The sequence below is a fragment of the Anomaloglossus baeobatrachus genome, chromosome 7, assembly GCF_048569485.1.
Source record: "Anomaloglossus baeobatrachus isolate aAnoBae1 chromosome 7, aAnoBae1.hap1, whole genome shotgun sequence".
Lineage (NCBI taxonomy): Eukaryota > Metazoa > Chordata > Amphibia > Anura > Aromobatidae > Anomaloglossus > Anomaloglossus baeobatrachus.
Genome location: NC_134359.1, coordinates 292,641,413 through 292,657,621, shown reverse-complemented (window position 1 = coordinate 292,657,621; position 16,209 = coordinate 292,641,413). Strand labels below are relative to the sequence as shown.

The following is a 16,209-nucleotide window of genomic DNA, read 5'->3' as shown; positions in this document are numbered from 1 at the left end:
ACCCTTTGTATTTACTTTCATGGAGTCTTCTCTTTACTGTTGACTTAGAGACAGATACACCTACTTCACTGAGAGTGTTCTGGACTTCAGTTGATGTTGTGAACGGGTTCTTCTTCACCAAAGAAAGTATGCGGCGATCATCCACCACTGTTGTCATCCGTGGACGCCCAGGCCTTTTTGAGTTCCCAAGCTCACCAGTCAATTCCTTTTTTCTCAGAATGTACCCGACTGTTGATTTTGCTACTCCAAGCATGTCTGCTATCTCTCTGATGGATTTTTTCTTTTTTTTCAGCCTCAGGATGTTCTGCTTCACCTCAATTGAGAGTTCCTTAGACCGCATGTTGTCTGGTCACAGCAACAGCTTCCAAATGCAAAACCACACACCTGTAATCAACCCCAGACCTTTTAACTACTTCATTGATTACAGGTTAACGAGGGAGACGCCTTCAGAGTTAATTGCAGCCCTTAGAGTCCCTTGTCCAATTACTTTTGGTCCCTTGAAAAAGAGGAGGCTATGCATTACAGAGCTATGATTCCTAAACCCTTTCTCCGATTTGGATGTGAAAACTCTCATATTGCAGCTGGGAGTGTGCACTTTCAGCCCATATTATATATAGAATTGTATTTCTGAACATGTTTTTGTAAACAGCTAAAATAACAAAACTTGTGTCACTGTCCAAATATTTCTGGACCTAACTGTATATATATATGTCCCTAGTATACAGCTATTGTAAGGTAAAATCTACCATATGAGGTTATAACTTACCATAACAACATTAGCGAGATGTGCAGAACACAGCGCATACACACCGCCTGACCCTCCAACCAGCGGCGCTCTCATGTCCGTGACTGAAACGGCAAGCGACCCTGGGAAGGAATAGACATGTTACCTCACAGTACCTGTATTCTTCCCATTGGGGGCAGTATTATAGTAGTTATATTGTTGTACTTAGGGGCAGTATTATACAGTCATATGAAAAAGTTTGGGCACCCCTATTAATGTTAACCTTTTTTCTTTATAACAATTTGGGTTTTTGCTATTTCAGTTTCATATATCTAATAACTGATGGACTGAGTAATATTTCTGGATTGAAATGAGGTTTATTGTACTAACAGAAAATGTGCAATCCGCATTTAAACAAAATGTGACCGGTGCAAAAGTATGGGCACCTCAACATAAAAGTGACATTAATATTTTGTAGATCCTCCTTTTGCAGAAATCGCAGCCTCTAGTGGCTTCCTGTAGCTGTTAATGAGTTCCTGGATCCTGGATGAAGGTAGATTTGACCATTCCTGTTACAAAACAATTCCAGTCCAGGTAAGTTTGATGGTCGCCGAGCATGGACCGCCGCTTCACATCATCCCACAGATGTTCAATGATATTCAGGTCTGGGGACTGGGATGGCCATTCCAGAACATTGTAATGGTTCCTCTGCATGAATGCCTGAATAGATTTAGAGCGGTGTTTAGGATCATTGTCTTGCTGAAATATCCATCCCCTGCGTAACTTCAACTTCGTCACTGATTCTTGCACATTATTGTCAAGAATCTGCTGATACTGAGTTGAATCCATGCGACCCTCAACTTTAACAAGATTCCCGGTGCCGGCATTGGCCACACAGCCCCAAAACATGATGGAACCGCCACCAAATTTTACTGTGGGTAGCAAGTGCTTTTCTTGGAATGCCGTGTTTTTTTGCCTCCATGCATAACGCTTTTTTGTATGACCAAACAACTCAATCTTTGGTTCATCAGTCCACAGGAGCTTCTTCCAAAATGTAACTGGCTTGTCCAAATGTGCTTTTGCATACCTCAGGCGACTCTGTTTGTGGCGTGCTTGCAGAAACGGCTTCTTTCGCATCACTCTCCCATACAGCTTCTCCTTGTGCAACATGCGCTGTCTTGTTGACCGATGCACATTGACACCATCTGCAGCAAGATGATGCTGCAGGTCTTTGGAGGTGGTCTGTGGATTGTCCTTGACTGTTCTCACCATTCTTCTTCTCTGCCTTTCTGATATTTTTCTTGGCCTGCCACTTCTGGGCTTAATAAGAACTGTACCTGTGTTCTTCCATTTCCTTACTATGTTCCTCACAGTGGAAACTGACAGTTTAAATCTCTGAGACAACTTTTTGTATCTTTCCCCTGAACAACTATGCTGAATAATCTTTGTTTTCAGATCATTTGAGAGTTGTTTTGAGGAGCCCATGATGCCACTCTTCATAGGAGATTCAAATAGGAGAACTACTTGCAAGTGGCCACCTTAAATACCTTTTCTCATGATTGGATACACCTGCCTATGAAGTTCAAAGCTCAATGAGGTTACAAAACCAATTTAGTGCATTAGTAAGTCAGTAAAAAGTAGTTAGGAGTGTTCAAATCAAGAAATTGATAAGGGTGCCCATACTTTTGCACCGGTCATATTTTGTTTAAATGCGGATTGCACATTTTCTGTTAGTACAATAAACCTCATTTCAATCCAGAAATATTACTCAGTCCATCAGTTATTAGATATATGAAACTGAAATAGCAAAAACCCAAATTGTTATAAAGAAAAAAGGTTAACATTAATAGGGGCGCCCAAACTTTTTCATATGACTGTAGTAGTTACATTCTTGTACATAGGGGGCAGTATTATAGTAGTTATATTCTTGTACATAGGGGGCAGTATTATAGTAGTTATATTCTTGTACATAGGGGCAGTATTATAGTAGTTATATTCTTGTACATAGGGGAAGTATTATAGTAGTTATATTCTTGTACATAGGGGCAGTATTATAGTAGTTATATTCTTGTACATAGGGGAAGTATTATAGTAGTTATATTCTTGTATATAGGGGCAGTATTATAGTAGTTATATTCTTGTACATAGGGGGCAGTATTATAGTAGTTATATTCTTGTACATAGGGGGCAGTATTATAGTAGTTATATTCTTGTACATAGGGGTAGTATTATAGTAGTTATATTCTTGTATATAGGGGCAGTATTATAGTAGTTATATTCTTGTATATAGGGGAAGTATTATAGTAGTTATATTCTTGTACATAGGGGAAGTATTCTAGTAGTTATATTCTTGTATATAGGGGCAGTATTATAGTAGTTATATTCTTGTACATAGGGGAAGTATTATAGTAGTTATACTCTTGTACATAGGGGCAGTATTATAGTAGTTATATTCTTGTACATAGGGGTAGTATTATAGTAGTTATATTCTTGTACATAGGGGGCAGTATTATAGCAGTTATATTCTTGTACATAGGAGGCAGTATTATAGTAGTTATATTCTTGTACATAGGGGGCAGTATTATAGTAGTTATACTCTTGTACATAGGAGGCAGTATTATAGTAGTTATATTCTTGTACATAGGGGCAGTATTATAGTAGATATATTCCTGTACATAGGGGGGCAGTATTATAGTAGTTATATTCTTGTACATAGGGGCAGTATTATAGTAGTTATATTCTTGTACATAGAGAGCAGTATTATAGTAGTTATATTCTTGTACATAGGGGCAGTATTATAGTAGTTATATTCTTGTACATAGGAGCAGTATTATAGTAGTTATAATCTTGTACATAGGAGCAGTATTATAGTAGTTATATTCTTGTACATAAGAGCAGTATTATAGTAGTTATATTCTTGTACATAGGGGAAGTATTATAGTAGTTATATTCTTGTACATAGGGGTAGTATTATAGTAGTTATACTCTTGTACATAGGAGGCAGTATTATAGTAGTTATATTCTTGTACATAGGGGCAGTATTATAGTAGTTATATTCTTGTACATAAGAGCAGTATTATAGTAGTTATACTCTTGTACATAGGGGCAGTATTATAGTAGTTATATTCTTGTACATAGGGGTAGTATTATAGTAGTTATACTCTTGTACATAGGAGGCAGTATTATAGTAGTTATATTCTTGTACATAGGGGCAGTATTATAGTAGATATATTCCTGTACATAGGGGGGCAGTATTATAGTAGTTATATTCTTGTACATAGGGGCAGGATAATAGTAGTTATATTCTTGTACATAGAGAGCAGTATTATAGTAGTTATATTCTTGTACATAGGGGCAGTATTATAGTAGTTATATTCTTGTACATAGGAGCAGTATTATAGTAGTTATAATCTTGTACATAGGAGCAGTATTATAGTAGTTATATTCTTGTACATAGGGGCAGTATTATAGTAGTTATATTCTTGTACATAGGGGGCAGTATTATAGCAGCTATATGCTTGTACATAGGGGCAGTATTATAGTGGTTATATTCCTGTACATAAGGGCAGTATTATAGTAGTTATATTCTTGTATATAGGGGGCAGTATTATAGTAGTTATATTCTTGTATATAGGGGGCAGTATTATAGTAGTTATATTCTTGTACATAGGGGCAGTATTATAGTAGTTATATTCTTGTACATAGGGGGCAGTATTATAGTAGATATACTCTTGTACATAGGGGCAGTATTATAGTAGTTATACTCTTGTACATAGGGGCAGTATTATAGTAGTTATATTCTTGTACATAGGGGTAGTATTATAGTAGTTATACTCTTGTACATAGGAGGCAGTATTATAGTAGTTATATTCTTGTACATAGGGGCAGTATTATAGTAGATATATTCCTGTACATAGGGGGGCAGTATTATAGTAGTTATATTCTTGTACATAGGAGGCAGTATTATAGTAGTTATATTCTTGTACATAGGAGCAGTATTATAGTAGTTATATTCTTGTACATAGGGGGCAGTATTATAGCAGCTATATGCTTGTACATAGGGGCAGTATTATAGTGGTTATATTCCTGTACATAGGGGCAGTATTATAGTGGTTATATTCTTGTACATAGGGTGCAGTATTATAGTAGTTATATTCTTGTACATAGGAGCAGTATTATAGTAGTTATATTCTTGTACATAGGGGCAGTATTATAGTAGTTATATTCTTGTACATAGGATTAATTAATAATAATTTTATTCATCTATATAGCGCTATTAATTCCACAGCGCTTTACATACATTGGCAGCACTGTCCCCATTGGGGCTCACAATCTAGAGTCCCTATCTGTATGTCTTTGGAGTGTGGGAGGAAACCTACGCAAACACTGGGAGAACATACTCCTTGCAGATAATGTCCTTGGTGGGATTTGAACCCAGGACCCCAGCGCTGCAAGACTGCAGTGCTAACCACTGAGCCACCGTGCCGCCCGGTATAGTAGTTATATTCTTGTACATAGGAGGCAGTATTATAGTAGTTATATTCTTGTACATAGGGGCAGTATTATAGTAGTTATATTCTTGTACATAGGAGCAGTATTGTAGTAGTTATATTCTTGTATATAGGAGAAGTATTATAGTAGTTATATTCTTGTATATAGGAGCAGTATTATAGTAGTTATATTCTTGTATATAGGGGGCAGTATTATAGTAGTTATATTCTTGTACATAGGGGGCAGTATTATAGTAGTTATATTCTTGTACATAGGAGCAGTATTATAGTAGTTATATTCTTGTACATAGGAGGCAGTATTATAGTAGTTATATTCTTGTACATAGGAGCAGTATTATAGTAGTTATATTCTTGTATATAGGGGGCAGTATTATAGTAGTTATATTCTTGTACATAGGGGGCAGTATTATAGTAGTTATATTCTTGTACATAGGAGCAGTATTATAGTAGTTATATTCTTGTACATAGGGGCAGTATTATAGTAGTTATATTCTTGTATATAGGGGGCAGTATTATAGTAGTTATATTCTTGTACATAGGGGCAGTATTATAGTAGTTATATTCTTGTACATAGGAGCAGTATTGTAGTAGTTATATTCTTGTATATAGGAGCAGTATTGTAGTAGTTATATTCTTGTACATAGGGGCAGTATTATAGTAGTTATATTCTTGTACATAGGGGCAGTATTATAGTAGTTATATTCTTGTACATAGGGGGCAGTATTATAGTAGTTATATTCTTGTACATAGGGGCAGTATTATAGTAGTTATATTCTTGTACATAGGAGCAGTATTATAGTAGTTATATTCCTGTACATAGGGGGCAGTATTATAGTAGTTATATTCTTGTACATAGGGGGCAGTATTATAGTAGTTATATTCTTGTACATAGAGGGCAGTATTATAGTAGTTATATTCTTGTACATAGGAGCAGTATTATAGTAGTTATATTCCTGTACATAGGGGGCAGTATTATAGTAGTTATATTCTTGTACATAGGGGGCAGTATTATAGTAGTTATATTCTTGTACATAGAGGGCAGTATTATAGTAGTTATATTCTTGTACATAGGGAGCAGTATTATAGTAGTTATATTCTTGTATATAGGGAGCAGTATTATAGTAGTTATATTCTTGTACATAGAGGGCAGTATTATAGTAGTTATATTATTGTATATAGGGGGCAGTATTATAGTAGTTATATTCTTGTACATAGGGGGGCAGTATTATAGTAGTTATATTCCTGTACATAGGGGCAGTATTATAGTGGTTATATATAGGTGGTGACGTGATATACTCACCCGCCAGCACCCCGGCCAGGTACAGGAAGCTTATCCTCAGCACCCCGTGCACCATCTCTAGCGGTACGCCAATCATCAGCTGGAGGAGGGTGTTAAAGCCGAGCTGCTCCAAGCTGTAAGTGTCACATAAAGAGTCAGATGTAGAGAGGATTGAGAAGATGGCAGTAATTTGTAGATTCATTGGTAGTTTTGTCTACATTTTCAGAAAGTCTGACTACTCTGCCCCGGACACTGTGGTGAGAGCGGTTGTCACGTCTCCCACCTCACATGTTTACACGTATCAGTCACTTTGTAACTGTCCTCCTCATTCATCAGGACTGTGTTACCTACGCGCCCGCATCACCCTTCTCTTTCCTTTACCACTAGAGAGGATATTCTAGCATTTCCCGTGACTCCCCGCTCCATCCTCTGGATTAATGTGCCACTTCTTTATAAGCAAAAAAAACAACAACTAATAACCGAGTCACCACCGAGCACAGAGCGAAGCTGCGACTCAGTGATTTCACCATCGCTCTTGGAAGCATCTATTAAGCCTCTTTGTGCGCTTGTTTGATCCCCTGTGAACGGCGGCGGGGGCATTTCTGAGAGAAGCCTTTTGAGGTTCAGGAGTTTCGTTATTGCGTGCGCCATTAAAAATGACTCCTGGCGTCGCCTCTAAGCGCGAGAGTAAACTCTTATTTCCTGGCTCGGTGCCCGGAGGCTGCGTCGCCGTAGCTCCTTCAGAAATATCTGTTCATTTTGGCAAGTGGTCGTACTTCTAAAATAAGCCTTAAACAAGCCTTAAGACGTCAGACACCTGCGATAGCAGCGGAGAAACACCCTGCAAACTTCACCTGTGCGCCAGCCAGCACGATTAGTACTAGAACCTGTGTACAATCCGCAATCAATGGATATATATGTGTGAGTGTGTGTGTGTATAATATATATATTTATATATATATATATATATATATATATATATATATATATATATATATATATATATATATATATATATATATAAAAAATATATATATTTTTTTTTTATATATATATATATTTTTTCTATATATAACAGATATATAATTTTTTTTTTATATGTATATATATTTTATATATAGATATATATTTTGTATATATATATATTTTATATATATATGATATTATTATTGTTTTTTTATTTATATATATATATGTATGTATGTTATTTTTATATATATATATATATATATATATATATATATATATATATATATATCAATGAAAAATTTTCATGCCTTTGGGGTCTGACCTCTGTGACCCCCCTCAAATCCTAAAAATGAAGGAGAAGCGTCAAAGATGTCTGCTGTCTGCGGGTAGGAGGAAGGTTCGGGGTCGGCTACCGCGGATTACCAACGCTACCTCTTGAATCTTTTTTTATTTGACCTTTGCCGTTGCAGAATCCCTTAACAGTAAAGGAGCTTCATCCTCCACACCAGTGCAGCCTCTTCACTGTTGGATCCCCAATCCATCCATTAATAGGTATGTTCTTTTTACCACATAAATGCCCAATTTCGGCAACTCTTATAGCCGGGGTGACTTGTATATATTCTCACAAGGCAGAAAAAAGGTCAGTCAACAGCAGCATGGTGACTGCTCCAGTGTATGAACCGAAGTGGAAAGTATCGGCCCATGCACCTACGAAGTATTAGTCAATTGTTTATGGCCCCGGTCATGTTGGCTTGTTGTCGGCACCAGGGGTTGATCAGTAATGGTGGCCGGCACAAGCCATCAAGTCAGCCGAGCAGTGAGCGGTTTCCATCTTTACACTCCTCTCCCACTTATGGGGCTTTTACTAAAGGACACTGACGATATGTTTTCGAAAAAAAAGTGGAGACCCCCTTTAAGGTCAGATCTGTATAATCCACCCCACTTTATCACATCTAGGTAACAACCAGGAAGGGACAGAGCGCCGCCTAGTGGTGCACAGCGTAGTGGCCTCTTCCTGTGCTGAGGATGGTGTGTGGCAGCGGCTTCGGGTCAGTACGAGCCCCGCCGGCCGCTAATAATAATAATAATACTGCTATAATAAGGCTTCTGGTCCCTCCTGAGATGAGGCTGAAGCACTACCGAGGCCTATAATTAGGATGTCACAGTTATGCTCTCGCGTTACCATGGCAACCACCACTACGGCCTTGGGATCAATGCACAGAACAAGGCCCCGGGTGGCTCAATAAAGCAGAGGAGAACGATGGGAGCGAGGGAGCACGGAGAGATGGGAATTGCCGTACTACACAGGCCATACAGGCTGCATGTGGCCTCCATTACCACTGCCTCAAGGCTGTCACCCAGCTTTCCTAGACTCCTGAGCGGCAAATCTGGCACAGCATGGGTCCACGCCCTTATCCCTCGACTACCTAAACCTATTCCTCTGTTTGTCCACAGCATTTCTGCAACTGCCGACAAGACCCCCCCTACGCCCTTCATCCTCCATAGCTTCTAGTGATTTGGGGTATGACATCAGCAATTCAAAAGTATTTACACCCCCCCCATCCCTTCACATCGCAAACGTAATGTGACCACACCCCTTTAAGGCACATTGACCCTTTTTTAAGTGGCTGCAAAGAAAATGTTCTCTACAAAATGTCTTCTTTACTGAGGGGGCGACGTGTTTTTTGTTTTTTTTTTCCCCATAGCTGAGGATTGAGGTTTAATGCACCAGGATCCATCAAAAACCTCTATAGAGGCCTCTCCGTACGATCTCAAGTACCTGGTTACCATGGAAATCACATGAAAAAATATCTCCTGCATCTCCGAGCAGATTTATTTATTATCTCTGCCTCCTAACGAAAAGCTTCTGGAAAACCCGAAGAAGAGGGACTGAGACTGTGGAGGAGGAAAAACTGCACCGTGATGGCAAAGAAGTGGAGAAAACTACATCTATATTACCTGCTTTACCACAGCCGTTATCAATTACTTAGAAAGCTGTAAAAAATAATGTCAAAATCTCCATGTGCTAGGTGGAAACCATCAGCAAGCAGGTTAGCTGTGAATGCACACATTGCACTGATCCATATTTCTGAGCTTGTAGGGAAAGAATAACACACCCACCATGATGACGGCACCACGAGAGAATTGGGAGCTTCAGGGGCAATATGGCTATTAAAGCGTTAATACTCTGATCTAAGGGGGGGGGGCGGGGTTGATAAAAATTTAAGGTGTCACTGAACTGAAACCCTCAGCCCAATCAAAACCAAACAGCATCGGGCATTACCACAACAATACAGTATGGCGGCAGCCACGGACGGATGGCACTTACCCAACGTGCATGAACATATACGTAAGGAAGCGCCAAGCTTTGGCCCGATGTCCCGGGTGGTATACCAGGGGGCTCTTCATGTACTCGGGGTGGTACGTCTGTAACACCCACTTGTTCAGCTTGACGCCATAACACAGGAACACGATGATCTAGAGTGGATGAGACAGGCCTAAGAACAGCAGAAGAAGGCCAGTGGGCTATTAACCCCTTAGGTAGCCGGGCAGGGTGCTGCACTCTTTTTTTTTTTTTTTTATAGTATGTGTGTGTGTGATGGTGGGTTGTGGATGTTCAGATGTTGGAAGTGTTGCCTTGTGTGTACATTGTCCTGTCTGCAGGTTAATCACCCCCTGCACTGTCTCTAGGTCTGGGGGACGGGGACTTGGAATTCACTCAACCTCTCTGCTTACCTGGGGGATTATTCAGTCTGTCTGAGGACAAGAGACCAGCAGGAAGATTTATCCTTTGTGGGTGAAGCTGGGGCTACGGTCCGCACCCCAAGACAGACATTTATCGCTTACTGGACTACTTTACCCCCTGTGTGGTGGATTATTTTATAGACCTGATTTGCTTGAAATAAAGGTTCTTTGGATTGTTCACTCCTCTCTCGCTCTGTTGATTGTGTGATATCGGACAAGGACCCCATGACAACTGGTAATTCAGACCCAGATCTCTGGCTCTCTCCTGTAGACTGGATGCGGTCCCGTTTCTGTATTCACTCTGTGGGTGGATCTCCATTGGGTTGTGCTCTGTTGATCCCACTGCTGCCACCAATTGTCACGGGGTCCTTCTCCGGTATCACGCAATCAACAGAGCGAGAGAGGAGTGAACAATCCAAAGAATATTTATTCCATGCAATCCAGAAGGTTCATCAAATAATGCACCATACAGCGGGTAAAGTAGTCCAGTAAGCGATAAATATCCATGTCTCTGGGGTGTGGACCGTAGCCCCAGCTTCACCCATAGAGGATAAATCTTCCTACTTGTCCTTAGACAAGACTGAATAATCCACCAGGTAAGCAGAGGTTGGGTAGATTCCAGGCCCCCCTCTTCCAGACCTAGAGACAGAAGCACTGCAAGGGGTGATTAACCTGCAGACAGGACAATGTATACACAAGGCAACACTCGCCACATCTGAACATCCACAACCCACCATATCCCACCATCACCGTGTGTATCATTCAAACACTAAAGACCGGCAGGAGGTTGTGCCAAACATCTTGGAAAACCGATCCCAGATCTTCTGTGTATGAGGCTTGTGGAGATCCTTCTGTCTCATGATCTCAGACGGACGAGATGACGTGAGATCAGGGCTCTGTGGGGCCAGATCTTTATGTCCGAGGAATCCTCATTCTTAATCACATTGACTGGATGTTGGGGGTCATTGTCCGGCTGCGTAATTAAGCTAATCAGACGCCATCCTGATGATATTACATGATGGAGAAGTATCTGACTGGATTTCTCATCTTTGAGGACACTAAGAAATGGGCAACATTGAGGACCGTAAAGGCAGAGGTCAGCCAACGAGCACTGGTGCAGCAGATGAAAGACACAGCATGTTACTTGCCATCAAAACCGGACAATATCCAGCAGTGCCATCAACTCAGAACTGGCAGAAACGATAGGCACCAGCTTTACCCATCTACTGATTGGAGAACTCTGTCCAGAAGTCATCTTTATGGAAGACGTGTGGACAAGTAACTCCACATCTTCAACATGGAAACAAGGAAAAGGGACTCAACTATGCACAAAAACACAGGATTCGGGGGTTCAGAAAAATGTCAGCAGGGGTCAATATGAAAATTTTGGCTCTAAAAGAAGCAGATTATATGTAAAGGACTGAAAAGTGGCACAGTAATGAGGGTCTGAAAGAACAGTGACGCCCTGCAAGTTTGAGGCTACATTTCAGCAGATGGAGTTGGGGTTTGACCGGGATTAATAGAGTCCTCAATGCTGAGAAATCCAGGACAGATACTTCTCCATCATGTACTACTATCAGAGAGGTGTATGGCTCGAAACTTATTCCGCAGCAAGACAACGACCCCAAACATCCAGCCAATGTCATTAACCATGAGGAGTTCTAGATGTGATGATCCGACCCCACAGAGACCTGACCTCACATCATCCCATCTGTCTAGGATCAAGAGACAGAAGCGTCCATACAAGCCTCATCTGGGGTTGGTTCTCCAAGATGTTTGGATCAACCTTCTGCCGAGCTTCTTCATAAACTGTGTGCAATGGACGAGAAGAATTAATGGAGTTGATGGGCAGTCACCAGACACTGAAGATGGAGGAGACGGGCGGTCACCGAATACTGAGAATGGAGGCAACGGGTGGTCACCAAATACTGAAGATGGAGGAGACAGACGGTTACCAGATACTGAGGATGGAGGTGACTGGCGGTCACCGACTACTGAGGATGGAGGTGACTGGCGGTCACCGACTACTGAGGATGGAGGTGACTGGCGGTCACCGACTACTGAGGATGGAGGTGACTGGCGGTCACCGACTACTGAGGATGGAGGTGACTGGCGGTCACCGACTACTGAGGATGGAGGTGACTGGCGGTCACCGACTACTGAGGATGGAGGTGACTGGCGGTCACCGACTACTGAGGATGGAGGAGACGAGCGGTCACTGAATACTGAGGATGGAGGAGACGGGCGGTCACTGAATACTGAGGATGGAGGAGACAGGCGATTGCCAAATACTGAGAATAGAGGTCATCACTGAATACTGAGGATGGAGGTCATCACTGAATACTGAGGATGGAGGAGACGGGTGGTCACTGAATACTGAGGATGGAGGAGACGGGCGGTCACTGAATACTGAGGATGGAGAAGACGGGCGGTCACTGAATACTGAGGATGGAGGAGACAGGTGGTCACTGAATACTGAGGATGGAGGAGACGGGCGGTCACTGAATACTGAGGATGGAGGAGACGGGCGGTCACTGAATACTGAGGATGGAGGAGACGGGCGGTCACTGAATACTGAGGATGGAGGAGACGGGTGGTCACTGAATACTGAGGATGGAGGAGACGGGCGGTCACTGAATACTGAGGATGGAGGAGACGGGCGGTCACTGAATACTGAGGATGGAGAAGACGGGCGGTCACTGAATACTGAGGATGGAGGAGACAGGCGGTCACTGAATACTGAGGATGGAGGAGACGGGCGGTCACTGAATACTGAGGATGGAGGAGACGGGCGGTCACTGAATACTGAGGATGGAGGAGACGGGTGGTCACTGAATACTGAGGATGGAAGAGACGGGCGGTCACCGAATACTGAGGATGGAGGAGACAGGCGATTACTGAATACTGAGGGCGGAGGAGAAGGGCGATTGCCAAATACTGAGGATGGAGGAGACGAGCGGTCACTGAATACTGAGGATGAAGGAGACGGGCGGTCACTGAATACTGAGGATGGAGGAGAGGGGCGGTCACTGAATACTGAGGATGGAGGAGACGGGCGGTCACTGAATACTGAGGATGGAGGAGACGGGCGGTCACTGAATACTGAGGATGGAGGAGACGAGCGGTCACTGAATACTGAGGATGGAGAGACGGGCGGTCACTGAATACTGAGGATGGAGGAGACGGGCGGTCACCGAATACTGAGGACGGAGGGGACGGGTGGTCACTGAATACTGAGGATGGAGGAGACGGGCGGTCACTGAATACTGAGGATGGAGGAGACGGGCGGTCACTGAATACTGAGGATGGAGGAGACGGGCGGTCACTGAATACTGAGGATGGAGAGACGGGCGGTCACTGAATACTGAGGATGGAGGAGACGGGCAGTCACCGAATACTGATGGGATTCACATTTCTCCTTTTGTAATTCACTTTTCATTCACGTTTTCATGCAGAGATGGGTACAAAGGCTCCACGGTTATCACCAAAACCTCTCACATACAAAAAATGATGGCTGGCGCTTCCCCCGTGTTTTATAGTTTTTGTTTTTTCTACTTCTCAACATTGAAATTGCAACACCAAGAAAGAAAAGTGGTGAAATGATGGAAATCCCAGGATCAGACATTACCGATCTGCAAATGATGAAAAGGGAGACACAACATTTTCAGAAGGTCTGGAGTCTGAGCCGTGTGTAGAACTCCCGACACGTCCAGCCTCGGCTGATACCAGGGAGGCTAATAATGGCCGTCTGAGGAAGGGTCTGCCTCTAAATGCACTAGTGCAAATCATCAAGATCCACTGCTGGCAGCTCCTGTGTAATGACTAACCAATGGCTACAGGGGTCCGGCTACTGTGCATTATGTCACCCCCACACCATAATCCCAGAGTAGAAGTGGTGTGGTGTTCACTCATGTCATGACCCTTTATGTTGTTGCTAATGTGGTCTCCAAATGGAAATTGCAAGCTGGAATGTTGGAATGGAGATCTGTCCTCGTCAGCGACAAGGCCCGCTTTTGTCTTGGACGCAAACTGAAGACCATATGGGCAACACCATGAAGAAGTCTTCACAAAGGAGAGTAACCCCCATCTTCTGGGATTATGGTGGGGGGTTACAATGTGCTGTAGTTGGACCCCTCTGGTCTGTGTTTCAGGTATACTAACGGCTCAGCATTAATGTGATTTGATGATAGAACCAGTGGTGTGGCCATTTCTCCAAAGTGTCACAAGAGCCGTTTTTCCACAGACATCAAGCCGCATGTCGCTGGTCCTACAGTGAGCAGCTTTCAGGGCCTAAATGTGTTACCATGGCTGCAGTGTCTCTTGACTTGTCTCCCATGACTTCAGCTTCTCCAGACTTGTCTCTTATGGCCACACCACAACATTTCTAGATTTGTTTCCTATGGCTGCAGCTTCTCCGGACTTGTCTCCCATGGCTGCAGAGTCTTCGGACTTATCTCCCAAGGCTGCAGCGATTCCGGACTTGTCTCCCATGGCTGCTGCATGTCCAAACTTGTCTCCCATGGCTGCTGCGTGTCCAAACTTGTCTCCCATGGCCGTTGCATGTCCAAACCTGTCTCCCATGGCTGCTGCATGTCCAAACTTGTCTCCCATGGCTGCTGCGTGTCCAAACTTGTCTCCCATGGCTGCTGCATGTCCAAACTTGTCTCCCATAAATGCAGCGTCTCCAGACTTGTCTCCCATGGCTTCAGCTTATCTGGACTTGTCTCCCATGGCTGCAGCATCTCCAGACTAGTTTCCCGTGGCTGCAGCATCTCCGGACTAATCTCCTGTGGCTGCAGCATCTCCAGACGTGTCTCCCATGTCTGCAGTGTCTCCAGACTTTTTTCCCATGGCTGCAGCATCTCCAGATTTTTCTCCATTGCTGCAGCATCTACAGACTTGTCTCTCATGGCTACAGCATCTCCAGATTTGTCTCCCATGGCTGCAAGGTCATTGGACTTGTCTCCCATGGCTGCAGTATCTCTAGACTTGTCTCCCATGGCTGCAGCATCTCTAGACTTGTTTCCCATGGCTGCAGCATCTCTGGACTTGTTTCCCATGGCTGCAGCATCTCCTGACTTGTTTCCCATGGCTGCAGCATCTCCTGACTTGTTTCCCATGGCTGCAGCATCTCCTTACTTGTTTCCCATGGCTGCAGCATCTTCGGACTTGTTTCCCATGGCTGCAGGGTCTCTGGACTTGTCTCCCATGGCTGCAGCATCTCCGGACTTGTTTCCCATGGCTGCAGGGTCACTGGACTTGTCTCCCATGGCTGCAGCATCTCCGGACTTGTTTCCCATGGCTGCAGCGTCTCCGGACTTTTCTCCCATGGCTGCAGCATCTCTGGACTTGTCTCCCATGGCTGCAGCATCTCTGGACTTGTTTCCCATGGCTGCAGCATCTCTGGACTTGTTTCTCATGGCTGCAGCATCTCCGGACTTGTCTCCCATGGCTGCAGCGTCTCCGGACTTGTTTCCCATGGCTGCAGCATCTCCGGACTTGTTTCCCATGGCTGCAGGGTCTCCGGACTTTTCTCCCATGGCTGCAGCATCTCTGGACTTGTCTCCCATGGCTGCAGCATCTCCGGACTTGTTTCCCATGGCTGCAGCGTCTCTGGACTTGTCTCCCATGGCTGCAGGGTCTCCGGACTTTTCTCCCATGGCTGCAGCATCTCTGGACTTGTCTCCCATGGCTGCAGCATCTCTGGACTTGTTTCCCATGGCTGCAGCATCTCTGGACTTGTTTCTCATGGCTGCAGCATCTCCGGACTTGTCTCCCATGGCTGCAGCGTCTCTGGACTTGTTTCCCATGGCTGCAGGGTCTCTGGACTTTTCTCCCATGGCTGCAGCATCTCTGGACTTGTCTCCCATGGCTGCAGCATCTCCGGACTTGTTTCCCATGGCTGCAGCGTCTCTGGACTTGTCTCCCATGGCTGCAGGGTCTCCGGACTTTTCTCCCATGGCTGCAGCATCTCTGGACTT

At 43.6% G+C, this 16,209-nt stretch overlaps 1 protein-coding gene across 1 annotated transcript in view; it reads right to left on the bottom strand.

The window, feature by feature from the left end:
• Positions 1–16,209, bottom strand: part of RHBDL1 (rhomboid like 1) — an 81,589-nt gene that overhangs the window by 4,740 nt on the left and 60,640 nt on the right. Inside the window, exons 4-6 of the mRNA XM_075318447.1 lie at positions 9,813–9,961; positions 6,536–6,648; positions 767–867 (exon numbers count right to left, since the gene is read on the bottom strand). Of these exons, the coding sequence (XP_075174562.1) occupies positions 767–867; positions 6,536–6,648; positions 9,813–9,961 (363 nt within the window). The remainder of the gene's footprint in view (positions 1–766; positions 868–6,535; positions 6,649–9,812; positions 9,962–16,209) is intronic.